At 42.0% G+C, this 24,774-nt stretch overlaps 1 protein-coding gene across 1 annotated transcript in view; it reads right to left on the bottom strand.

Annotated features, from left to right (window-relative positions):
- LOC131944749 (E3 ubiquitin-protein ligase TRIM9) overlaps positions 1 to 24,774 on the bottom strand; it is a 198,590-nt gene that overhangs the window by 66,582 nt on the left and 107,234 nt on the right. The window contains exon 7 of the mRNA XM_059305552.1: positions 14,825 to 14,963. Coding sequence (XP_059161535.1) covers positions 14,825 to 14,963 — 139 coding nt within the window. The remainder of the gene's footprint in view (positions 1 to 14,824; positions 14,964 to 24,774) is intronic.

Genomic DNA, 24,774 nt, shown 5'->3' with positions numbered 1-24,774 from the left:
CATACAGCTGAATGTGGGGTACTAATTGCTAACGAATCTATATGTTTTTACAGAAGTATTTCAACTTACAGCTGAATGTGGGGTACTAATTGCTAACGAATCTATATGCTTTTACAGAAGTACTTCAACATACATCTGAATAAGAGGTACTAATTGCTAACGAATCTATATGTTTTTACAGAAGTACTTCAACATACATCTGAATGTGAGGTACTAATTGCTAACGAATCTATATGTTTTTACAGAAGTATTTCAACTTACAGCTGAATGTGGGGTACTAATTGCTAACGAATCTATATGTTTTTACAGAAGTATTTCAACTTACAGCTGAATGTGGGGTACTAATTGCTAACGAATCTATATGCTTTTACAGAAGTACTTCAACATACAGCTGAATGTGGGGCACTAACTAGGACCGTGCTGCTAACGAATCTTTTACTGAAGTATTTCAACATACAGCTAATTTTAAGCACTAATTAAAAGATTGACTCTAAAGAATTAGTACGCTTGTACTGAAATATTGCATTCCCTGTCTGACCTTGCGATTGCATGACCCCCCCCCCCCCCACCCCGTCAGCCTCCCTCACCTCTGTTTTAGTAGCCCCCAACCTCCACCACCCCCGGGGAGCCTCCTTCACCTCTGTTTGAATGACCCCCTAACCTCCCCCACCCCCACTCAACACGAGCACTATTCATTGAGCCTCACACTGAATGCGCTGATTTTAAATCCCTCATTAACGTAATTACTACCTGCATATTTTTTAATCGCGGCAATTGTCCTGTGGTTAATGAAATGCAAAAAAAAAAATAAATAAAAATCAATCAATGAAAACGTAATGAGAAAATAAAACGAGTGGACTAGTATTATACCACAATGTTAATTTTTAAACTAGGAAGAATTGGGATGTAGGCCTTACTATATATTTAATGGATCAAAATGTGTACAATACATTGGTGTGCTTTTAGTGGATGCTGTTTTACTCTTCAGGAATATTCACATGTGGCCGCCGTTGGTATAAATGATGATTTAATTAATGAATTGTGACTTGCGCACAACGTAAGATTGGGTTTATTTAAAGATTCTCTTTGAATAATTGTAAAAACCTATCAATGATTTTTATAGGAAGAAAGTCTAGAATATTTTCGGGAGCCCTGATATAGTTGAGCAATCAAACACAGATGAACCGCGTTACTTTCACTAATACCCGATTTTTAATTACAACTAATGAGTCAACTTTGTGATGTGAAACCTGCCCCACGATTCACAGGTCTGCAGATAAAAATGTGTTTCTCTTTAGATTAGGTTAGCCGTTTTTCCTCAGGTGTTATTTGCTATTCCCGTCATATAACAAATCGACATTCTATCAAACGTTTCTAATCCAGCTCTGCTATCCTGACTTTTAAAGTCCCTTAAAAAAACTGATGTGTGTAAAAAAAAAAAACTAACGGTGAATATGAGGGTGTTAAAAGGCAATTTACCAAAGCAATTTTGATTCTAAATAGCTCCACAAATCGCTTCATTACTTATTCATTCTACGAGTTGTGTGCTGTCTGAAAACATTTTGAAAAACACTTCTAGAAATAGGAAAAAGGTTCTTGTAAAAACGCCAGCCGGTGAATATAGTATCGTGTCGATTTTTTTTCGGTATCGCTGGTGAGGTTAGTCTAAGGTTTAGGCTGAGAGAGGGGGCTAGGGTTAGGAGTAGTTACAGCATTGGGGTTAGGGTAAGCCTATGATTAGAGTTTGGTAAAAGGGTAAAAAGGGTAAGCTATTAGTAGGTGACGGTGTGGTTAGAGTCGCAGATCACTCGACTGCTAACTGGAAAGTTTCGAGTTCGGATCTCTGACTGGTATGCATGACGTTCCTGAGCCCACCAGTGTTTCTTCCAGACTTTTTTTCTCCGGGGGGGGGGGGGGGGCACTTGAAATTTTCGGGGGGGGGGGGGGGGGGTGGTCAACATTTTAGTTAAAGTAAAGGTGACTGTTCACACCATTCGTACATTTGTCTTGGTCAAGAAATAGCTGCGCTATACTTCATCTGCCCTAAGGATCGTCACTTCCAAAGAGGAACTTAATTTAGCTAGCTCCTGAAATTGATTACAGCCTATGATGACCAACAAAAGTCGCATAGAATACATCATGTTGACTAGCTAATACGAACCAAAAAAACAGAAAAAGAAAAGTGTGGCAGGTATTTTCATCATATTGAGTGGCTATCGACGTCTCCGACAGCTGACGGAGATATCAAGACGCGGCCCTGAGCCAACTCACGGCCCTTATATCGGCCACTGACTGAGCCAACTCACGACCCTTATATCAGTCACTGACTGAGCCAACTCACGGCCCTTATATCAGTCACTGACTGAGCCAACTCACGGCCCTTATATCAGTCACTGACTGAGCCAACTCACGGCCCTTATATCAGTCACTGACCGACGGCCCCTGAGCCAATTCACGGCCCTTATATAGTCCACTGACTGAGCCAACTCACGGCCCTTATATCGGCCACTGACCGGCGGCCCCTGGTCCAGTGATGGACGCCCGTGATAAGAGCCGACGTTGGCAGAAGCCATTTCATTGACAGGGTCCAGGCTGAGGTAAACATAGCTGTCACGTGACTTCACTTAATGGTAAACACTGACAGTTATCGCCGATCTGGGATATGGTAGGTGGTCATTTTAAACTTGACCTTTTCAATGTGAATGGGAGGGGGGGGGGGGAGTGGTGGGGAGGTAGTTTTAAACTTGACCTTTCCAGTGTCTAGGGGAGGGGGAAGGGTGGGGGGTATCACTTTTATTTAAAAAGAAACTCACCCAAATTGAATATGATCTTATTACAAACTGTTCCTCCTTGCTTTGCCCTACCACGCCAAGTACTATAGTAATAATACATATCTCATTTAAGCATTGGATAGATTTAACAGAAAATATCTTCGCCAAAACATAACACACAAATCTTTCAACATAACCACGCCTTCTATGCCTCGCCTCACTCTTTGAGACGTACGGCTATTTCAACAACAACCCACATTTCTTTGGCGAATTCCCACTAACTTGACCTACATCAATAAATTACCGCATAAAAGACGAGTGGTATTTACCCAAATACTTCCCCTTCGCAGATCTGACCTATAAATAATTAGGCGCCCCTAAACCAGACAACTCGTACGGCGACTAACCCCTGCGGTATTCGCCTTAACTCCCCTAACCCGCGCTGCTAACTAGACAATCACCTGAAAAGGTATGTGTTTGGTTTAGTATCATGCAACCGCGGGTCGCCATTACGTCAGGGCGGGGCCGGGACATTCAGTTTTCATCATCAAAGACATCGCTGTTTGCGCGCACAATACGATAACAGAACTGTGAGCTACGACTCTCCCCGACCTTTCCATGCATTATCCGGTAACTTTGACCTACTATATCTTCAATAAAACAAACATAACGGAGAGTGAAGAAAATGTACTGCTGTCTATTTTGGTCGGTGTTTTATTTAGATAGAATACCATAAAGACTGAGTCGAAAAATGGGTGGGATTTTCCTTGTCGGGGAGTAGAGTATACGACGGATAACTTAAATGTGTCTGTAGGACGTCAAATGTTTGAAAGAAGTCAATATGTATGTAAGACTTCAATATGTCCGAAAGACGTTAATGTATCTGTTGATGGTCAATATGTCTGAATGACGTCAATTAGTTAGAAAAACGTGTGTCTGTAGGACGTCAATATGTCAGTAGGACATCCATGTTTCGGTAGAAAGTTCGTCTGTCTGTAGGACGTCAATGTAGGACGTCAATTAGTCTGAAAGACGTCAGTATATCTGTAGTACGTCCATGCGTTTGTAGAGAGTTTGTCTGTCTGCATGACGTCACTATGCTTGTAAGACGTGACTACGTCATCGAAATAGATGAACTCTAGTGCATCTACCCTACAAATGTTCCGGTTTGAAAGTGAACACATCCAATGGAAATGTAAGTCTGTAGAAAAGTTTAGCAGAAGTACCGCCGACAATAGGACTGCGGCCAACAAAGCATTAGAGCAAAGAATTGATACATGACGTCCGCAGTAAATAGATGAAACGAGACCCAGAATGGGTAAAAAAAATGGCGGTAAAGGATACCGCCGGAAGTGACGACAAAATGCGAGGAAGTGAGCTGGTTACATCCGGGTATGGATAGAAAATAAATCGTTAAGTTATCGATCTTTGGTGTCTCCCCAACAATGGTCGTCTGCGGATGACGCCCTAAGGCGCTACTTCAGATATCTGGAACATAAAGATAAAAGGCGGGAAGGACATAGGACATAGGACACAGGACAGAGGACACACAGGAGATGGGTCTTGTGTGGACTTGGAGACAACATTAGGTACTTCTTCCCCAATGGTGAGATGCGGTCGGTGTTTTTGAAATGTTTAAAGATATCTAAAAATACTTTTTTTGAATAGAATAAAAAGTGGAATTAAAATATGGATTGGAAATGTGAGTTTAATAGCGTTGTATAAAGTAACTGTAGCGAAGATAATGTTGTTGGTTTTTGGATGGTAAATCTTGACAGGGAGTAAAAAATATCAAGTTGTATATTTTGGCTAGAGATCTCTTTGTATATTTTATAAAGACTTTATTTGTGAAGACGATGGCGTTAAAATGCCTCATGGGGAAGACGTCTGAGTGTGAAGACGTCTTAGTGTGATGACGTCTTAGTGAGAAGACGTCATAGTGTGAAGACGTCTTAGTGTGAAGACGTCTTAGTGTGAAGACGTCTTAGTGTGAAGACGTCTTAGTGTGAAGACGTCTTAGTGTGAAGACGTCTTAGTGTGAAGACGTCTTAGTGTGAATACGTCTTAGTGTGAAGACGTCTTAGTGAGAAGACGGCTTAGTGTGAAGACGTCTTAGTGTGAAGACGTCTTAGTTTCAAAACGTCTTAGTGTGAAGACGTCTTAGTGTGAAGACGTCTCAGTGTGAAGACGTCTCAGTGACAAGACGTCGCAGTGAGAAGACGTCATAGTGTAAAGACGTCTTAGTGTGAAGACGTCTCAGGAACCGTGACGTCACTACTGAGATTGAAGAAACTGTGAGTAGATGAGGAATCCCAGTATCCCCCCCCCACAACCCTATCAAAGATCATATTTACAAACTCACCCCCCCCCCCACCCCTACCCTAAACAATGCAATCACGTCCTTTTAACATGCTTGTAGCAGACGATCCCACTTATTTGCACAGCTATCGTCTGCTTCCCTCAATGGGTTTTATTTGAGACGGCGCTAGGCGTATTGTTCTTCACCCCCACCCCCCTCCCCACAACCCCCACCCCCCGAGCCGGAGGCAGCAACAACTTATGAACAGATGTAATAGATATCTCGCTGCACTTCCCCGCCAAGAGATGAGTCGTATTTTCCCCCCTGTCACTTTCTTCATGTCCGCGTTCACATGGCAACCAGACGCGAACATTTAACACGCCGCACTTTACATTTCTCTTTTGATTGATGATTTCATTTTTTTTTATCATTTGTCAGCAATTTAACACCCCCAAACCCTCCACCTCCCCCCCACCTCCCGAAAAAAGTGAGAAAAAAAAAGTAAGATGCGTGAGATTGTTATGACGTCAGCACAGGTAAAACAAAATAACCGTGACCTAATTTCTAATGTGACGATAAATTTGATTTCTTCAAAGACGAAACGTCGGGACTTATGGCGCCAGGGGTTAGACCCACACACTGGTGTACCACACAGTAGACCCACACACAACCGCACAATAGACCCACACACTGAGTGTACCACACAGTAGACCCACACACTGGGTGTACCACACAGTAGACCCACACACTGGGTGTACCACACAGTAGACCCACACACTGGGTGTACCACACACACATACCACACAGTAGACCCACACACTGGGTGTACCACACAGTAGACCCACACACTGGGTGTACCACACAGTAGACCCACACACTGGGTGTACCACACAGTAGGCCCACACACTGGGACCCACACACTGGGTGTACCACACAGTAGACCCACACACTGGGACCCACACACTGCGTGTACCACACAGTAGACCCACACAACCACACAGTAGACCCACACACTGCGTGTACCACACAGTAGACCCACACACTGGGTGTACCACACAGTAGGCCCACACACTGGGACCCACACACTGGGTGTACCACACAGTAGACCCACACACTGGGACCCACACACTGCGTGTACCACACAGTAGACCCACACAACCACACAGTAGACCCACACACTGCGTGTACCACACAGTAGACCCACACACTGGGTGTACCACACAGTAGACCCACACACTGGGACCCACACACTGGGTGTACCACACAGTAGACCCACACACTGCGTGTACCACACAGTAGACCCACACAACCACACAGTAGACCCACACACTGGGTGTACCACACAGTAGACCCACACACTGCGTGTACCACACAGTAGACCCACACACTGGGACCCACACACTGGGTGTACCACACAGTAGACCCACACACTGGGTGTACCACACAGTAGACCCACACACTTAGTGTACCACACAGTAGACCCACACACTGGGTGTACCACACAGTAGACCCACACACTGGGTGTACCACACAGTAGACCCACACACTGCGTGTACCACACAGTAGACCCACACACTGGGTGTACCACACAGTAGACCCACACATGCACAGACCGTAGACCCACACACTGGTGTACCACACAGTAGACCCACACACTGGTGTACCACACAAAAATGGGTTGGACAACTGATGCTTGCTATCTAGAGGACAACGTATAGCTAGATGTTGTGGGAGAATATTAAGCTTAGCTTCCATAGTTTGGTACTTAGCAGCAAGATCAAGTTAGTATTGCTAATATACAGACATGTTGAAACTTGAACTAATTTACAGAGAGATGTACTTGATGTACTGTACAGGCAGATTGTTGATTACAGTTGATTCACTTTACAACCTTCACAATTTGGTTACTATCATAGACTAGAGTTCACATTATGGATACCAACATAGAGTTCACATTATGGATACCAACATAGAGTTCACATTATGGATACCAACATAGACTAGAGTTCACGTGATGGATACTAACGTGGATTAAAGTTGATCTAGTGCTTCAAGTTTTAAACCAACACAGTGCTGATAACCTTCACAAGCCAACTCGACTCGATAACGTCATTCCAAGACCAACTTCTCCATCCGTAGACGTTGAAAGATGTTCTAAGATTTCTTCGGTTCGAGGCTATTTCGGTCTGGATGTCACGCGACTTGCCCGGTCACGTGGCATACTTGTTGATGAGTACACTTTGTTTCAAGGTCACCTTGAAAGGTAAACGTCGCACTGAGGTTTTCATTTTCTTGAATTTTTTGGGTTTCTCGTCTTTTAAAAAAAAAAAATTATTCCAGAAATTTCCAGAAAACCAAGGCGAGATGACAAGCTAGTCTTAGGCTTAGCCGGGGCTTGGGTGGGGAGGGTGGGGGACATGGGTGGGGGGGAGGTGGGGAGGGAGGTGGGGAGGGACACAATGGTTTGCTTGTCATGCCCATGATCAGAGAATCAAGAAAGAGATCATTACCCTAATGAACTCAGTGGCCAAAACCTTCAAGTTTGTTCGGATTTATTTTTGGAGGTTCATGTTTTTAATAAATCGAGAGATTTTTTTTCTAAGTCAGGGTAAAAATTAATATCAAGATAAGATTTTTGGCTTCGTTGTCCAGAGAATAAAAACACGCTTGGAAATTATGTTAGAATTTGATGTTGAAAGAATAAATAACTGTTTTTGATTAGTATAAAAAAGTCAAATGATAAGTTATGGAAACAAATTACAGTATATTTGGCAATTTCAGCCCCAAAAAAAGTCTTTTTTTTTTTCGTTTATATTCCCGCGTATTTTTTCATGATTCTAATCAAGATGTGTAACTCTTCCATTTGAGAGATCTGCCGAACACATGTAAGGGTAAGCATGTTCGTGTTGTGTTTAGGTTCGCATCGGTAGCTGTGAAAAATGAAGCTGGGCTACAACATTCGCGTCTGTCTGCTTGCATTCACAGTATTTGTGTGTTCAGCTGTTGTAAGGAGATCTCGCCGGGGCTGTTCAAATCTCGCGTTGTTTCTGGCGAGTTTTTTCTTTCTGTGCGTGCTACAAAATTTGCTTCATAATGAGAACGCTGAACGTAACACTTTTTTTTTCTTCTGAATGTTGTAAGGGTCAGGGCTAGAAGATGGTTAGGGTCAAGGTTAGAAGATGGTTAGGGTCAGGGCTAGAAGATGGTTAGGGTCAGGGCTAGAAGATGGTTAGGGTCAGGGTTGGAAGATGGTTAGGGTCAAGGCTAGAAGATGGTTAGGGTCAGGGTTGGAAGATGGTTAGGGTCAGGGCTAGAAGATGGTTAGGGTCAGGGTTGGAAGATGGTTAGGGTCAGGGCTAGAAGATGGTTAGGGTCAGGGTTAGAAGATGGTTAGGGTCAGGGCTAGAAGATGGTTAGGGTCAGGGTTGGAAGATGGTTAGGGTCAAGGTTAGAAGGTGGTTAGGGTCAGGGCTAGAAAATGGTTAGGGTCAAGGCTAATAGATGGTTAGGGTCAGGGCTAGAAGATGGTTAGGGTCAGGGCTAGAAGATGGTTAGGGTCAAGGCTAGAAGATGGTTAGGGTCAGGGCTAGAAGATGGTTAGGGTCAGGGCTAGAAGATTGTTAGGGTCAGGGTTAGAAGATGGTTAGGGTCAGGGCTAGAAGATGGTTAGGGTCAGGGTTGGAAGATGGTTAGGGTCAAGGTTAGAAGATGGTTAGGGTCAGGGCTAGAAGATGGTTAGGGTCAAGGCTAGAAGATGGTTAGGGTCAGGGCTAGAAGATGGTTAGGGTCAGGGCTAGAAGATGGTTAGGGTCAAGGCTAGAAGATGGTTAGGGTCAGGGCTAGAAGATGGTTAGGGTCAGGGCTAGAAGATATTTAGGGTCAGGGTTAGAAGATGGTTAGGGTCAGGGTTAGAAGATGGTTAGAGTCAAGGCTAGAAGATGGTTAGGTCAGGGTTAGAAGATGGTTAGAGTCAGGGTTAGAAGATGGTTAGAGTCAGGGTTAGAAGATGGTTAGAGTCAGGGCTAGAAGATGGTTAGGGTCAGGGTTAGAAGAGGGTTAGGGCTAGAAGATGGTTAGGGTCAGGGCTAGAAGATGGTTAGGGTCAGGGTTAGAAGATGGTTAGGGTCAGGGCAAGAAGATGGTTAGGATCAGGGCTAGAAGATGGTTAGGGTCAGGGCTAGAAGATGGTTAGGGTCAGGGTTAGAAGATGGTTAGGGTCAGGGCTAGAAGATGGTTAGGGTCAAGGCTAGAAGATGGTTAGGGTCAGGGCTAGAAGATGGTTAGGGTCAGGGCTAGAAGATGGTTAGGGTCAAGGCTAGAAGATGGTAAGGGTCAGGGTTAGAAGATGGTTAGGGTCAGGGTTAGAAGATGGTTAGGGTCAAGGCTACAAGATGGTAAGGGTCAGGGTTAGAAGATGGTTAGGGTCAGGGTTAGAAGATGGTTAGGGTCAAGGCTACAAGATGGTTAGGGTCAAGGCTAGAAGATGGTTAGGGCTAGAAGATGGTTAGGGTCAAGGCTAGAAGATGGTTAGGGTCAGGGTTAGAAGATGGTTAGGGTCAGGGTTAGAAGATGGTTAGGGTCAAGGCTAGAAGATGGTTAGGGTCAGGGTCAGGGCTAGAAGATGGTTAGGGTCAGGGCTAGAAGATGGTTAGGGTCAGGGCTAGAAGATGGTTAGGGTCAGGGTTAGAAGATGGTTAGGGTCAGGGCTAGAAGATGGTTAGGGTCAAGGCTAGAAGATGGTTAGGGTCAGGGTTAGAAGATGGTTAGGGTCAGGGCTAGAAGATGGTTAGGGTCAAGGCTAGAAGATGGTTAGGGTCAGGGCTAGAAGATGGTTAGGGTCAGGGCTAGAAGATGGTTAGGGTCAGGGCTAGAAGCTGGTTAGAGGCTAGACGTACCAAAAATGTGTAGTAAGTAGAATCGGATACACAAAGATATTGATCAAGTCGTAAAATCGGATACACACAAAATAGAACAAGAATCGAATACACCCGAAATATCGAGTAGGAATCGGATCCACCGAGAGCCGTTTCTTGGTAAAACAATACTCACAAAACCGGCCCAGATTTATATCAGTGTTTCTCCAATCACGTGACTGTTATTTATAACCGTGGTGAGTTTATTGTTTTTGACAACAGGCGGATGGTGGAGCGGGGGGGGGGGGGGGGAGCGAGAAGTCAAGTAGAGGCTCTGTTTAACACACGAAGAACGAGGCATCCATTAACATCCAGTAGTGTATGGACGTGACGCTAGTGACGATTTGACGGCCATTACTGACCTCGTCAGGTAACTTAACATACAGCCTCTATGTCTCGGTTCTTTGCTTTGTGTTGTCTTGTAATCGACGAAGTCACTGTATGCATTAATCAAAATAAATACGACGTGAATACGTATGTTCCAATAATTTAACCAAGTTCCCGTTATTTATGTGAGTAGCGCACCACAATACCATTGTTTCTACTGCAGTAACTACACACTTCTCCTTTATACGTGTCCTCCCTCTCTTTACAAAAAGCAAACTATTTTCTACCCACCATGATTAATATTTTAATCACTTTATACTTAAGTCATCTGTTTTTGATGTCATTAGATCAAATACAGACATTTTGTTATTAGTGTTTGTGAAGCTGTTGAAAAAAAACTGAAGTAAATTTGATGCTAGGAAAAATCTGATGTTAAATGGAGGGCAGGTAAATCTGATATTTATCAAATAGGAACACCGTTTCGTTTAAAAAATAAAGACGACTATTTCGATAGTCAGACGTTGTCTTATCACAGCTCTTCTTTGTTTTATTTTTATTCACAGAGGCGTAGCTAAGTGGTGTGCTGGGGGGCGTCCTCCCCGGCAGGTACTTTTAATCGACCAAATCAAGAACCTGTCCTGATAAATAAATAACTACCGGAAAATCCAGCGTGATCGCTGGCACCGATTTATCTTAGCTACACCAAGGGCTATTTGCTGTAGTAGTCCGACATGTTTTCTCCTTAAGGAAAGGCCGTGTTTGTTCTTGAGACTGTAGACAGTCCAGGTCAGTAGCGTAGCGAGGGGGGGGGGGGGGCGGGGGGGACGGACATATGTCCCCGGGCGCCGAGCTTAGTGGGCGCCAAAATGGGTTGGAAAACTAAATTGAAAGGTTGAGGGGGGTGAAAATTGAAAGTTGGAGGGGGGGTGCAAATCAAAATCTCGAGGGGGGGGGGTGCAAATCGAAAGTTTGAGGGGGGTGTGCAAATCAAAATCTCGAGGGGGGGAGTGCAAATCAAAAGTTTGAGGGGGGGGGTGCAAATCGAAATCTCGAGGGGGGTGCAAATCGAAATCTCGAGGGGGGTGCAAATCGAAAAGTTTGTCCCCGGGCGCCGGGAAGGGTCGCTACGCCACTGGTCCAGGTATAACAGTATACTGGTAGTAAACGTTGAGAGTAGAGAAAAAATGTCTAATGATTTTTTTTGTTTAATCTTTTACCATTTTGCGAATTCTTTTTATACGTGATTTATTGATTCCTTTCCATTTAATGTATTTGTTTGAGAATTTAAATCACTTGAATGGTTTAAAAATAGGGTGCTATGAACATGAAGAAACGAAGTAAATAGAATTGAGGCACGTTGTAAACTAAAGTTTAATTCATCTCAGCATTACTTACATTCTGTTTTGTCATATATGTAACAACTATGTTATCAATAGTCTCAATCTAACCAAGTAGGTCATGACAAAGTAAAAATTAAATATTCAATTCAAGAAACAAAACAAAAACAAAATGTTAAAAGAAGCTTTTCAGTTTGAAACGGCTGAATCAGGTTCGTGGTTTTTAAATAACTGTTTAAAAAAATCAACATATACAATTTTTCAAACACACTGATAAACACACACATACACAAACACACACATACACAAACATACACACTTTATAACATGGCTTCAGCTTAAGTAACTAGAACGGTGGTCAGATTTTTGGGAGTCAAATTTCAATTGACAAAGTTGGGGGGGGGGGGGGGTAGTTTGAGGGTAAGATATGCCTCGCCCTAGGTAATGTCGATGGTTTTCATAGCTGTGTAATTATTAAAACTTCATCAAATGTCATATAACCCACATGTAAGAACACACATAAAACTTTCACCGAACATACAGCAACCATCTTCAAAGATAAAACATGTTCTACTACCTGCTTACACGTGAATACAATATTCTCAATCAAATATTAATTATTTTAAATTAACATTCAACTCACGGTCAACTAAAATAAACACAATTCTGTACAAAATAAATCAATACGTTAACTGTTAAAAAGCAAGCAATCCTTCAAGATGTTAAAGTGTAACATATCTTTTGAAAACACTAAGTGTTTAGATCAGTTGTGTACACAATCCACACAACATAATGTTCTTCTGAGAAAATGTCAACTGATCTAACACAAATTGATAATAAAAAAAATATATCAAAACATCCGAGTTTCAAAACTTTATTTTGACCTATCAGATCTAACTGCTCGTAAAAAAATCTTATTTGTTGAAAATTGTACTTGTTTACATATTTATTCCTAATTTTAGTTTTAAATATAAAAAAAAAATGTAGATGTAAAACTGTGTTATCTGTGTTGGATTAAATGTGATTATATCGAATGGATTAAGGAAATTGAGGTAAAACTCTATGCTCATGTTGGTACAAGATGATTATGTAGCTGCCTATGTTTAAAATACAGGTTCATGTTAAGTCATTCAAAACCATTGTTTTATCACAAAATTTGATATGCACACTGATGCATTGTAAGAAAAACAAAAAGGGAGGCAAATTATCAAGGGAAAATACAAATTTCAAAAAATTAAATTTCACAAATGAAACAAACTTAATTGAAAGCACAAGACCACAAAGCTTATTTAGGTACAAATTTTTACAGTCCAAATTTTTGTACAACAAATTAGTCATTGCTTACATTTTAAAATAAGTGGTAAATAAATATTAAGGCTGTGTTTATTTAGTTAAAACCAAAATCAACAGTTTTTAAACATCTTAATTTAAAAAGAACCTCAGAAACAATACTATTAAGTTAACTATAAATTTCTAAAAAAAAACATATTTAGACTTAAAACAAATGATTTAAATCAATGAATAGTTATATAATTTTTCATGATTTTTTAAAATTTCGATAAATATTTCCAGAATGTATATTGTCAGTTATAAAATTGGGTATTTAAATATATATTTATATCAGTCCTAAATGAAAGTGAATCCTACTACAACCAAATATATTAATAAAAAAAATAAAATGTTACTATGTGAAAATGGAACACTAATTTAGTACAATGTTCACAAACCACTTCACTAGTAGAGGACAAGACGTAGGAGGGTTATTGGAGAACAGCAAACATCAAGAGAGACCATCGTCTAGCTTGGATTTGTAGGCTGGAGCCTTGATGACTAATCCTAAACCCATGGCTAATCCAGTATCCCATTGCTAATCCAGTACCCCATGGATAATCCTGAACCCATGGATAATCTTGAACCAATGGCTAATCTTGAACCCATGGCTAATCCAGTACCCCATGGCTAATCCAGTACCCCATGGCTAATCCAGTACCCCATGGCTAATCCAGTACCCCATGGCTAATCCAGTACCCCATGACTAATCCTGAACTCATGGATGAACCAGAACCCAATGAATAACAATGAAACTCACCCCACCTTTTCAAACCTCTCAATTAATTGAAAATTTTGATTCCGAATACAGTTTAGGGAATCTACAGCGAACGAATAAAACCTAACTAGCTATAGCCCTAACTCTATAGCCTAGAATACAAGCTAAACAGTGGCTTCGCTTGTGATTCCGAGTTCAAAACCCGTGTGGTCCAAGGTGGTTCAGGGTGGTCTGTTAAAACCCACCATTTGCTGCTATGCTTATCATGTTCTCATAAATATTGGTCACTGTGTTCAGATCAGACAGACGCTAGCATGGTTTATGTGATGGCTAAACGGTTGCAAACATACAATATGTGAATGCACAACGCACGTGTGCTAATATGTTCATCTGCACACATACATGTTACCATATATGGTTGTGCACACACACAAATATATGAAAGCTAACCGTTGTTTCGCCCTTTACATCTAATGTACAACTCTCACACTAAGGCCCATATGGCCCGATTGCTTTCATCTACACTGATTGGTTGGCTAACATTCATCACATATTTCATCATTATATACAACAATTTATAAATATTTGATATATAGTTGCTAATAATTTTTTTTGTTTCTTTTTACTGTGGCGTTTTTAAAGCCACGGCAAGGCAGATAAAAAAAATGTCCTCTCCAGGTTTCTAATCTGGGCTAGTTCAGAATTACATAACAAAAATTTAATTAAAAAAAAAACATGTTTTTTCAACACTTAACATATTTTAAAATTCTAATTAAATATTTTTGGCCCCGCTTAATTCTTGTTGGTTGTACTATAATTACAACTCAGAGCTTCTAAATACATACATTCCCAAAGGATATCCTAAGCTATGTTTAAAAAATATCTCTATTTTAGATATTCGTCAAATAAAGCTCTAAAATAGCACCTATATTTTGTATCTAGAAAATAAATACACCTACAAGTTAAATAAAATACATGTGTATTTTACTAAGTTGTTTTGGGGGGTTGGGGGTTGATATTTCGGACACCAGGGGTCGAGCTGTAAGACGGGGGTCACACTTTGGACAAGCGCTCAAGGATCCCGCCTAGCTCGTACCAATCAAAACTAGCGAGGTCTCTAACATCTCTACCTTCGGCCGTCTGCAGAGAGATGATGTCGCTGTAGTCGCTCTCGCCGGCGTGGTTGTGGGCCTTGACTCGGGCGTTGTAGATGCTGTTGAAGTGGAGGCCGTCGACTGTACAGATCATCTCGCGACCTACGTACACCACCTGCAACATACAAGAGGTTAGAGGTCAGTTGCAGTTGGGGGAAAGGTGTGGCGGGGTAAGGTGTGGAGTTATGGGCAGGGTGTGGAGTTGGGAATAGTTGCACAACCAGGACAGGTTGCAGATGGGACATGGTATACGTTGAGACATGGGGCGATTTTCAAAGCTGTGACACCTGATACGCTACCAACCCGAGCATCAAAGACAAGATGAAACGGTACACAATATAAATCACACACAACAGTTACAACCTCGTTACAACTCCTTATAAACACAAACATTTTTTAAACAAACCAGACGCACCACATACGCAGCAATTACACGTTACATTTAATCTTTAAAATGTGGATTTCCTCAACGTTTCCACCCCCCCCAACTCAACACCTACCCGCTTGTTATATTTATATAAGTGTCATAGTAGTTAAATCCAAAAAAAAAAAAAAAGATCTTAATGTATAGCTCGAAGGCCGGTGACGGCCCGCATGCCACTGTCTTGACAAACACCGGTGTTCACCAATCCCCCACACTCCCAACACACAAACACCGGTGTTCAACAATCCCCCACACTCCCAACACACAAACACCGGTGTTCACCAATCCCCCACACACCCAACACACAAACACCGGTGTTCACCAATCCCCCACACTCCCAACACACTAACCGAGGGAGTCAGGGCGTGGGGCGCTGGTTTGTTTAGTACAGGTAGTGTTTGTTTCATTAACATTCCACAGGTAGGTTCCCTCTGTCAAACTTTGATTGGAGGGGTGAGTGGATCTATCGCTATTTCGATGGTGAGTGACACAGTTACCAGCCCAGGTGTGCGCTAGGTGGGGAGGAAATGCCGACAGTGTAGCACTGTTCGCAGCCCTACTGCCGGCTGTGTTGTTTTAGTAGGTTTTTTGTTGCTACACCGCCGGCAGCCATTTGTGTGACATGGCGTCTATGGTTACCGCGAGACGTGATGGTGTTTTTCTTAACGGCGAGAGGATTCCTCGATTTTGGCTGTTCAGAATGTTCTACATAATGTTCCCCAACTTTTTTTGTACAGAATATTCCCCAACTTTTGCTCTACAGAATGTTCCCCAACTTTTACTCTACGGTATGTTCCCCAACTTTTGCTCTACACAATGTTCCCCAACTTTTGCTCTACGGTATGTTCCCCAACTTTTGCTCTACAGAATGTTCCCCAACTTTTACTCTACGGTATGTTCCCCAACTTTTGCTCTACACAATGTTCCCCAACTTTTGCTCTACGGTATGTTCCCCAACTTTTGCTCTACAGAATGTTCCCCAACTTTTACTCTACGGTATGTTCCCCAACTTTTGCTCTACACAATGTTCCCCAACTTTTACTCTACGGTATGTTCCCCAACTTTTGCTCTACACAATGTTCCCCAACTTTTGCTCTACAGAATGCACCCCAACTTTTGGTGTGTAGAGTGTTCCTTAACTTTATGGCTTCTGGCTAAGATCGATTAGAGATCTATTTGAGATATTTTAAAGATTTTTTAAAGATTATTTATTTCGCGAAAAAAGTATTTTGAAGATAACCGATCTATCTAAAATGAACCTGTGAACATTCTTTAAAGATTTTTATTTTTACAATGCGGATCTTGATTTTATAAACAACTAATCTCAATGATAGTGAACATTTCGAAATTCATTTAAAATTTAAAGATCATCGATTTTCCTACTGTCCTGTGTTATAAGATCATGGATTTATATTTGAACTTTCAACTTTGAGACCCTGAATTTCATAACCTTTCACCTTTCTTGTGAAATCCTGTCCATTAAACATAAAAGCAAATATAAAAATATCAGACTCAGGATGATTCGAGAAAGCATAATCCGATTTGGAAATTTTCCTCAGAACTTTTCTTTATTTAAAAAAAAATGTGATCAGAAAAAAAAAGTGTTAGCTGTCCTTTATTATAGTATCCTGTATTTAATTTAAAATGTTATTTGTGTTTCAGTGTATATCATATCGGTACCAAACATAGCTGATAAAGTGTACTGCATCTTTTAAGGATCTATGTTCCAATTAGTCGTGTAGGGTGTGTGTGTGTGTGGGAGAGGGGGGGGGGGGGGTTAAAAAAAGATGAGAAGGGCTCGAACCCCACACATGTATAAAAAGACAACTGCCTCACGTTAAGTTTCAGCTATAGTCTACTGCACGCTATCCTTGCTTTCATTGTTTATGTTTCAAAAATACTGAATTTCATAATACCGAAATTTCTACGACATAAAAATAAACAAAATCCGGTGTGAAAAACTGGTCTGGGTAAAATATTTTTTGTTGCGAGTCTAGCACCAAACATGTTGCCTTCTTCCCCAGCATGAAAATATCACTGGGTAGTTGGTACAATAGAAACACGTCATTAGCCTTGGGCCCAGGTGAACACCAAAGCGAATTCCAATCAATCGAGCGATAAATAATATAAAATATCGATCCCGGCCTCGTAACACAATGGGACCGGCAAATAGGAGAAATTTCTAAAGCGCTTTCTGCGCGGGGAAACGATGGACTTCCGGCTGGCTGCGCACGGTAAATAGATAGATGTGAATGGCGCCATTTGCCCGTCTTGTGCCTGGCCAATCACACTTGAGTGAACCCATCACGTGACGCCCGCTGCACGTGGGATATTAACAGTTTACTATTATGGTGGCTAAGACTGGGTAAGCAGTTAAAATATGGACGTTCAAACGAGGCTTGTGATTTTTTGTCACATTTCGGGAGAAAAACATAGTAATCTTGTGAGCACGGAGTTAAAAATATAACGACAGTTTACAAAGAGGCATGTAAAAATGCAAGGTGTTCCAATGTTGCTACTAAACAGCATGGTGTTCTTATGGTGTTATCAGGACTACGGTAATGGTGTTGTCAGAATGTTGGCTTGTGTTTCAATTAATTAAAAAGTTAAATTGTAACATTTTAGTACATATCTAAATGAAATAAAAAAGTTTCGGAAAGGTTCGGTGTATATTTTCCAATTAAGTTTTTTTTTTTTACTAGCATCGTTTCTCGGCGGTTGTGGGCACCACAATTTTGGCTGTGTACACACAAATTCCCAAAAAAATCTGAAGTATATATATATATATATATATATATATATATATATATATATATATATATATATATATATATATATATATGACTAGGGTAGGCCTAGCCACTAGTTACAAATCTGATAACGAACGATAAGCCGAGACGCAGTATTACAGTCTGACGCAACATAGCAGGTGGCTTATTGGATCGGACTGATGACGATCTCAAAGCCAACGCGTGCTATTTTGGGAAACGGTACGAGGGGATTCAGACAGCCTGTCAACTTTGATTGATAGGATGCAGATGTTATTTCACGGACTGTACGTAGAACTGCGCAACTAGTGGTCGGAGACATCGAGTACAAGTATCGATTACGGAGGAATACAAGTACAAAGACGAGTACGGATACAAGAGATAAATAGGAGGGGACGGCGGAACTCGTTCTCTTCCCTCTTCATCGCTCGCTTTAGATCAGTCAGTCTGTGTGACATATCAAGTTGGTTATATTGTGTTAAGAAGGACAATAGACATGTGGATTCAGTTATATGAAGCCTAGTGAGGACTGTTAGGGGTCAGTTGATTCAGACTATTATTGTGAAACATTCCTGTTGATTCCTTGTGTTATATTGAAGCATTTCTTGATTCATGTAATAAAAGGATCAATAGCGAACCTGCATCTTCGAGTCTTTCTACTGTAGTCGATGTTGTGTAGCATGAGTGGTTCAACTCGTTACAATTGGCGTTGTCGGGCAGGATAGACTCGGGGAAGGTCACATTTGGCGTTGCGAGCAGGGTAACTGTTCGCTCGTTACATTTGGCGCTGCGATCAGGATGAATTCAACTAGACTTGCCGGTTGAGGCACCCATAGTCAACCTTGTGCATAACTGTGTTTTGTGTGTATGTGAATTCGGACATTCAGGAACTGTGAAAATTGAGGAAAATTTTTTCATACACACACGGTAAGAAAGAACTCTTTTGTTTTACTTACGGGATAAAATGTCTACTCTGGACGAGAAGCGGACCCATATAGTGGTCCTACCCAGAGAGTCCCACATTAACAAATTTTACGGGGACGGGGATCCAACTTTAACCAACAGGTTCAGTGAAGAGGTCAAAGCGGCCTGGGCCTCGAGAGGTATGTCACCAGAGGAAAGATTAAGACTGCTGATGGGAAGTATAGGAGAGACGGTCAGGGCAGAGGTCAAATGCCACGATAAAACCATCCAATCAGATCCGGATAAGGTGCTGGATCTGATTATGGAGACCTTTGGGGAGAGACGGTCGGGATCGCAACTGCTGGCAGGGTTCGTAGGCTTAAGGCAGAGAATGGCGGAGAGTGTGATGGAGTACTCACACCGGATGAACAGGGCCTTTGATTCGGTAAAGGTCAAAACACCTGACATTGATGTGCGCCTACTGAGGGACCATTTCATTGAGGGGCTGGCAACCCCGATCCTAAGAAGAGAGTTGAAAGAGGAGGTCCACAAAGACCCGCAGTTGACCTTCCTTCAGGTCAGGAACTCAGCGATCCGCAGGTCCGAGGATGAGGACCAATCGAACTGTTCGGTGGACAAAGTCTCGGTGCCTGAACAGAGACAATCCCCACCCACAGGGGCCGACACGATGGAGACCATGATGGCTCAACTGTTGGCCCACCTAGATAAGGTTGACCAACGATTGGAGAGGTTAGAGAGCAGGTCAACAGCTGAGAATCAGGGCAAAAACGGGACAAAACAGAGACGGGTTGGACGGCCGCGTCCTGCCAAGCCATCACTCCAATGGACGGCCGACGGTCGACCAATTTGCTTGTCCTGTTCACAACCCGGACATATGGCACGGTACTGTCCGGTGAAACGATCGCCCTCTGTACGGCAGGTCAAGGCTACAGAGCGGCGAGGTAATGACTTAGTAAACAAAATGACAAAGAAACACAGTAAGGAGAAAAAGAAAGGCAAAACACAACTAATGGAAAAAATGAACTGTGAAATGAACTGGGATGTTGAAAAGTTTCAAGTGAACAATTCGTTGGTAGAGAAAAATGATGATAAGAAGAAAATTGGTAGACTTAATAAAGGAATTCAAAGTCTAACCAGGAAACTGGATAGGGAAAGGTCATGCAAATTAAAAGCACAGGAGAAATGTTCATCTTTAGAGTGTCTGTTATCGGAAGAAGTAAATAAAAATAGTAGACAACAGAACAGTGTTGGCAAACTAGAAGAAATGAAAGAGTCTCAAACAAGACTTGAAGAGAAATTATCCGATATTGAAAAAGAACTTCAAAGTACAGCAAGGCTGGGATCCATCGAACAGCGATGGGCAGCAGAATTGGCACTCGTTGACCTAGAGAGAAAACATCGCCCGGGGCGGTCCAATGTCAATGCGGACGCCTTATCAAGGAATCCTTACGAGAGACCGGGCGATGAGGAAGAAACGCTGACAGGAATATGTGAGGTCAGAGCGTCAACAGATATCCCTCATGGGGTACAAGTGATGCAAAACGGGCAGACCGGGGTGGAGCACATATCCACAGAGCCCGAACATATGGACAGTAGTGATTTTAATTGCCTTAATCACAAAAAGATAAGAGATGCCCAGAGAACGGATAGTGGCTTACAGCCGCTGTTGAAACACGTCCAGGAACAAAAATTCCCAGGAAGAAGGGAAAGAGAACAATTTGGTCGAGAAACAAAGAAAATACTGAGTCAGTGGGACCGTCTCAGTATAGAGGATGGTGTTCTCATGCGGAGAATTCATGACCAAATTGATGGGACAATACACCAGGTGGTGGTGCCTGGACAGTTACGAGAAGAAGTGCTAAGGTTGGCACATGACAGGGCAGGACACCAGGGTCAGGACAGGACGCACAAGATATTACGACGGAGGTGTTACTGGCCCAATATGGAAATGGAGGTCAAACGCCATTGTGAGGCTTGTGTGAGGTGTCAGCATGCGAAAATGCCAGTTGTCAAATTGAGACAGCCATCAGGACACCTACTAGCGACAAAACCACTAGAGATTGTGGCTATGGACTTTACGTCGTTGGAGCAATCATCGGATGGGACGGAACATGTGTTGGTAATGACTGATGTATTCACCAAATGGACGGTGGCGGTGCCCACGCGAGATCAGACTGCCAAAACAGTGGCAAAGGTCTTAATAGAACATTGGTTCATCAAATATGGCATACCAAGACAATTACACTCTGACCAAGGAAGGGCTTTCGAGTCAGAAGTAATTAACCAACTGTGCAGCCACTACGGGATCAACAAATCTAGAACAACCACATTTAATCCGAAAGGAAACGGACAGTGTGAACGGTTCAACCGCAGCATGCATGATTTGCTGCGTACGCTAGAACCTGAACAGAAAAAACGTTGGCCTGATTTTCTCCCAGAGTTGGTATATCTATACAACTGCACACCCCATGCCACAACCGGCTTTGCGCCATACATGTTGCTGTTCGGACGGGAGGCTCGACTCCCTCTTGATTTGTTCCTAGGAAAAAGGGAGAGTATGACTGGCTCATACACCGCACTGGAATATGTGAATGAACACATGAGAAGAATTAGAGAAATGTACAGGGTAGTACAGGAAAGACTAGAACATGAAGCACGGCGAAGGGAACCGCCGGTACAGACAAAGGACCCGCCACTCAAACTGAATGACAGGGTATTACTGCGTAGCCACCCGTTAGGCAGAAATAAGATCCACGACCTCTGGGGACAGGAGATATGGCAAGTCGTGGAGATGCCTAGAGTAGCAGGTGGCCCCTTTAAGATAAGACCCATCGATCACGCCAAACCGGATCGGTGGGCGAATATTGCTCAATTAAAGAAATATTGGAATAGGCAAGAAGAGCAGTTACACACAAGGAAATCCAAGACAATTAGGGAACCGGAAACTATAACGGAAATTCACATACCCATCCCGGAACCATATCACCATCAACAGAACAACCGCGATACACAAGTGGAGGATAACGGCAACAAAGAGGATCCCGTTCCTTCCAGAAGCAGAGAGACAGTAGACCATCAGATAAGTGGTCCGCGGAGAAGTTTGAGGAACAGAAGGAAGACGAAATTTTTTGTCAGCAACCATCAAGTCTTTCATGGTCGCGCTGGTATGAGAACAGACGGTTCAAAAAGCTATAAAAGTGAACTGGTGAAGGCACCAAACGAAAAGGGTGGATGTGAATTCTAGAACTGTTTTGTGTCTCAGGAAGATGATGTAGACACAGTTGATATGTGAAATAGGTATAACTGTCAATCGTATACGAATGGGACGTCGTGGACAGTGAGTGGAATAATAAAATTTTTTTTCTACGATTGTGCGATTGACTTTGGAGGAGTGCACCTGCCAGGCGTTGTTTGTGGTTGAAAACACACAAAAAAAGGCAGGGGTGGATGTGACTAGGGTAGGCCTAGCCACTAGTTACAAATCTGATAACGAACGATAAGCCGAGACGCAGTATTACAGTCTGACGCAACATAGCAGGTGGCTTATTGGATCGGACTGATGACGATCTCAAAGCCAACGCGTGCTATTTTGGGAAACGGTACGAGGGGATTCAGACAGCCTGTCAACTTTGATTGATAGGATGCAGATGTTATTTCACGGACTGTACGTAGAACTGCGCAACTAGTGGTCGGAGACATCGAGTACAAGTATCGATTACGGAGGAATACAAGTACAAAGACGAGTACGGATACAAGAGATAAATAGGAGGGGACGGCGGAACTCGTTCTCTTCCCTCTTCATCGCTCGCTTTAGATCAGTCAGTCTGTGTGACATATCAAGTTGGTTATATTGTGTTAAGAAGGACAATAGACATGTGGATTCAGTTATATGAAGCCTAGTGAGGACTGTTATGGGTCAGTTGATTCAGACTATTATTGTGAAACATTCCTGTTGATTCCTTGTGTTATATTGAAGCATTTCTTGATTCATGTAATAAAAGGATCAATAGCGAACCTGCATCTTCGAGTCTTTCTACTGTAGTCGATGTTGTGTAGCATGAGTGGTTCAACTCGTTACAATTGGCGTTGTCGGGCAGGGTAACTGTTCGCTCGTTACATATATATATATATATATATTCTCTGTGTGTATGTGTAACGTTCCATAGAACGTTCCATACGTTTGCAAATAGAATAGATAAAAGAAACCTAAGACCCTTTTTTATATTTCAAAATACTCTTGAAGAAAAGTATTCCCTCTTGTTACTTGTCTTCGAGATTATAAAAAAAGTTAACCCAATAAAACATTACCCCCTATCTATCTGTTTATTGTGAGGAATGCAATTCATTTCTCCCGTGATTTTAGTGGCCATTAAACCGGCGCGAGTGAACGGGTTGTCGCCCTTGAATGTTTGTCTCAACGACTGAGAGATGAATGCGTTAGTACCTGGCCGAGTAGGTATCACACTGGAGTGGGCTTTTGTATGGGGCCAGTTCGCTTCCCGAGGGGCGGTGCAGTTCTCTGTCACAGTATACGGTAAACATTGTCGCGAATAAAAAAACTAGACGAAAGAAATGGAAGTAAATTTGAACAAAAAACCCAGCACTTGAGAATGTCCCATGCTGAGATATGAAGCCTAGATTCCCAAGTACAAACATTATTAGCTGGAGAATCTACGTTGTTGATTAAACTACTTGAACGTAAGCTGGTTCGGTCAGCCGCCATTAAAATGATGTAATTACTGTATAATAAATGGATTTATAAATACACCTTACGGAATCTTATGGATGTATGGATTATTGAGCCAAATAATTTCTCCAAAATAATCCAAGGAAGTTACATAAAAACACGTTATATATATAGCTATATTCTTATAATCATGCGAGGTAACTCTAAATAAAAACTTCTCTGTTTATCTTCTCTTGTCTAGCAGATGAAGAGAGGAAGGAGGCAGGGGCTAGAAACATTCAAGATCCCTAACTCTGGTCTGCTCTCACATCGGCAGACGAGATTTTCTGCTGAAAGGGCATGTTCCCCATCGAACCTGATCAATAAAATCTGATTTCCATATTTCGATAAAAAAAAATTTCATCAGGCAGGATTTCGGGAGTGATAAAAAATTGAAACAAAAAAAAAATGGACGAAAGAAATAACATGAGGTGTATAGAAGGCAAGGGAGAGAAATCTGTATGCTTTGGCATTAGTTAATACATAAAAATACGGGGAAATTATTTTTTTTAATATGGGTTAATTGGTATTAAATAGAATATTACACGCCTCGGTAAATTTTGTAACGACTTAATTTTTATTTTTAATATTTTAACATAAGGGGGGGGGGGGATACAAGATTCTCAACATCCAGGCTTAGACAACCGGCATCGGTTTTTCTAATGTAAACAGTCCGGGATGATAGATGCTCAATACATAGCGTGCAGGGACCGGCTGGCAGGGTCCGGCTGGCAGGGAACCGGCTCGCAGGTTTCTCGTTCACTTCCCTTTCACGTTAGATGGGGGGAGATCTGGTGATGGATGGACCATCGAGTGCTGTATATAGGCTCTCTTTTGTTTCCTTTTGTAAGCTGATATTACAGGATATGCAAATATATGCCATACCCTTGAGACGGTCAGGCAAGATTGTACATATATATATATATATATATATATATATATATATATATATATATATATATATATATATATATATATATATATATATATATAAAGCTCTTTAACCATCCTAAAACCAGGACTAGCGATGGCCTTAACCTAAACTCTAGCTATCACATGACCAATGAGCTGTACCGTAACTAAT

The sequence above is a fragment of the Physella acuta genome, unplaced genomic scaffold, assembly GCF_028476545.2.
Source record: "Physella acuta isolate Inbredline_101_S28 unplaced genomic scaffold, ASM2847654v3 ptg000507l, whole genome shotgun sequence".
Classification (NCBI taxonomy): Eukaryota; Metazoa; Mollusca; class Gastropoda; family Physidae; genus Physella; species Physella acuta.
The sequence above is the reverse complement of the archived record's forward strand: the minus strand, read 5'-3'. Positions and strand labels throughout refer to the sequence as shown.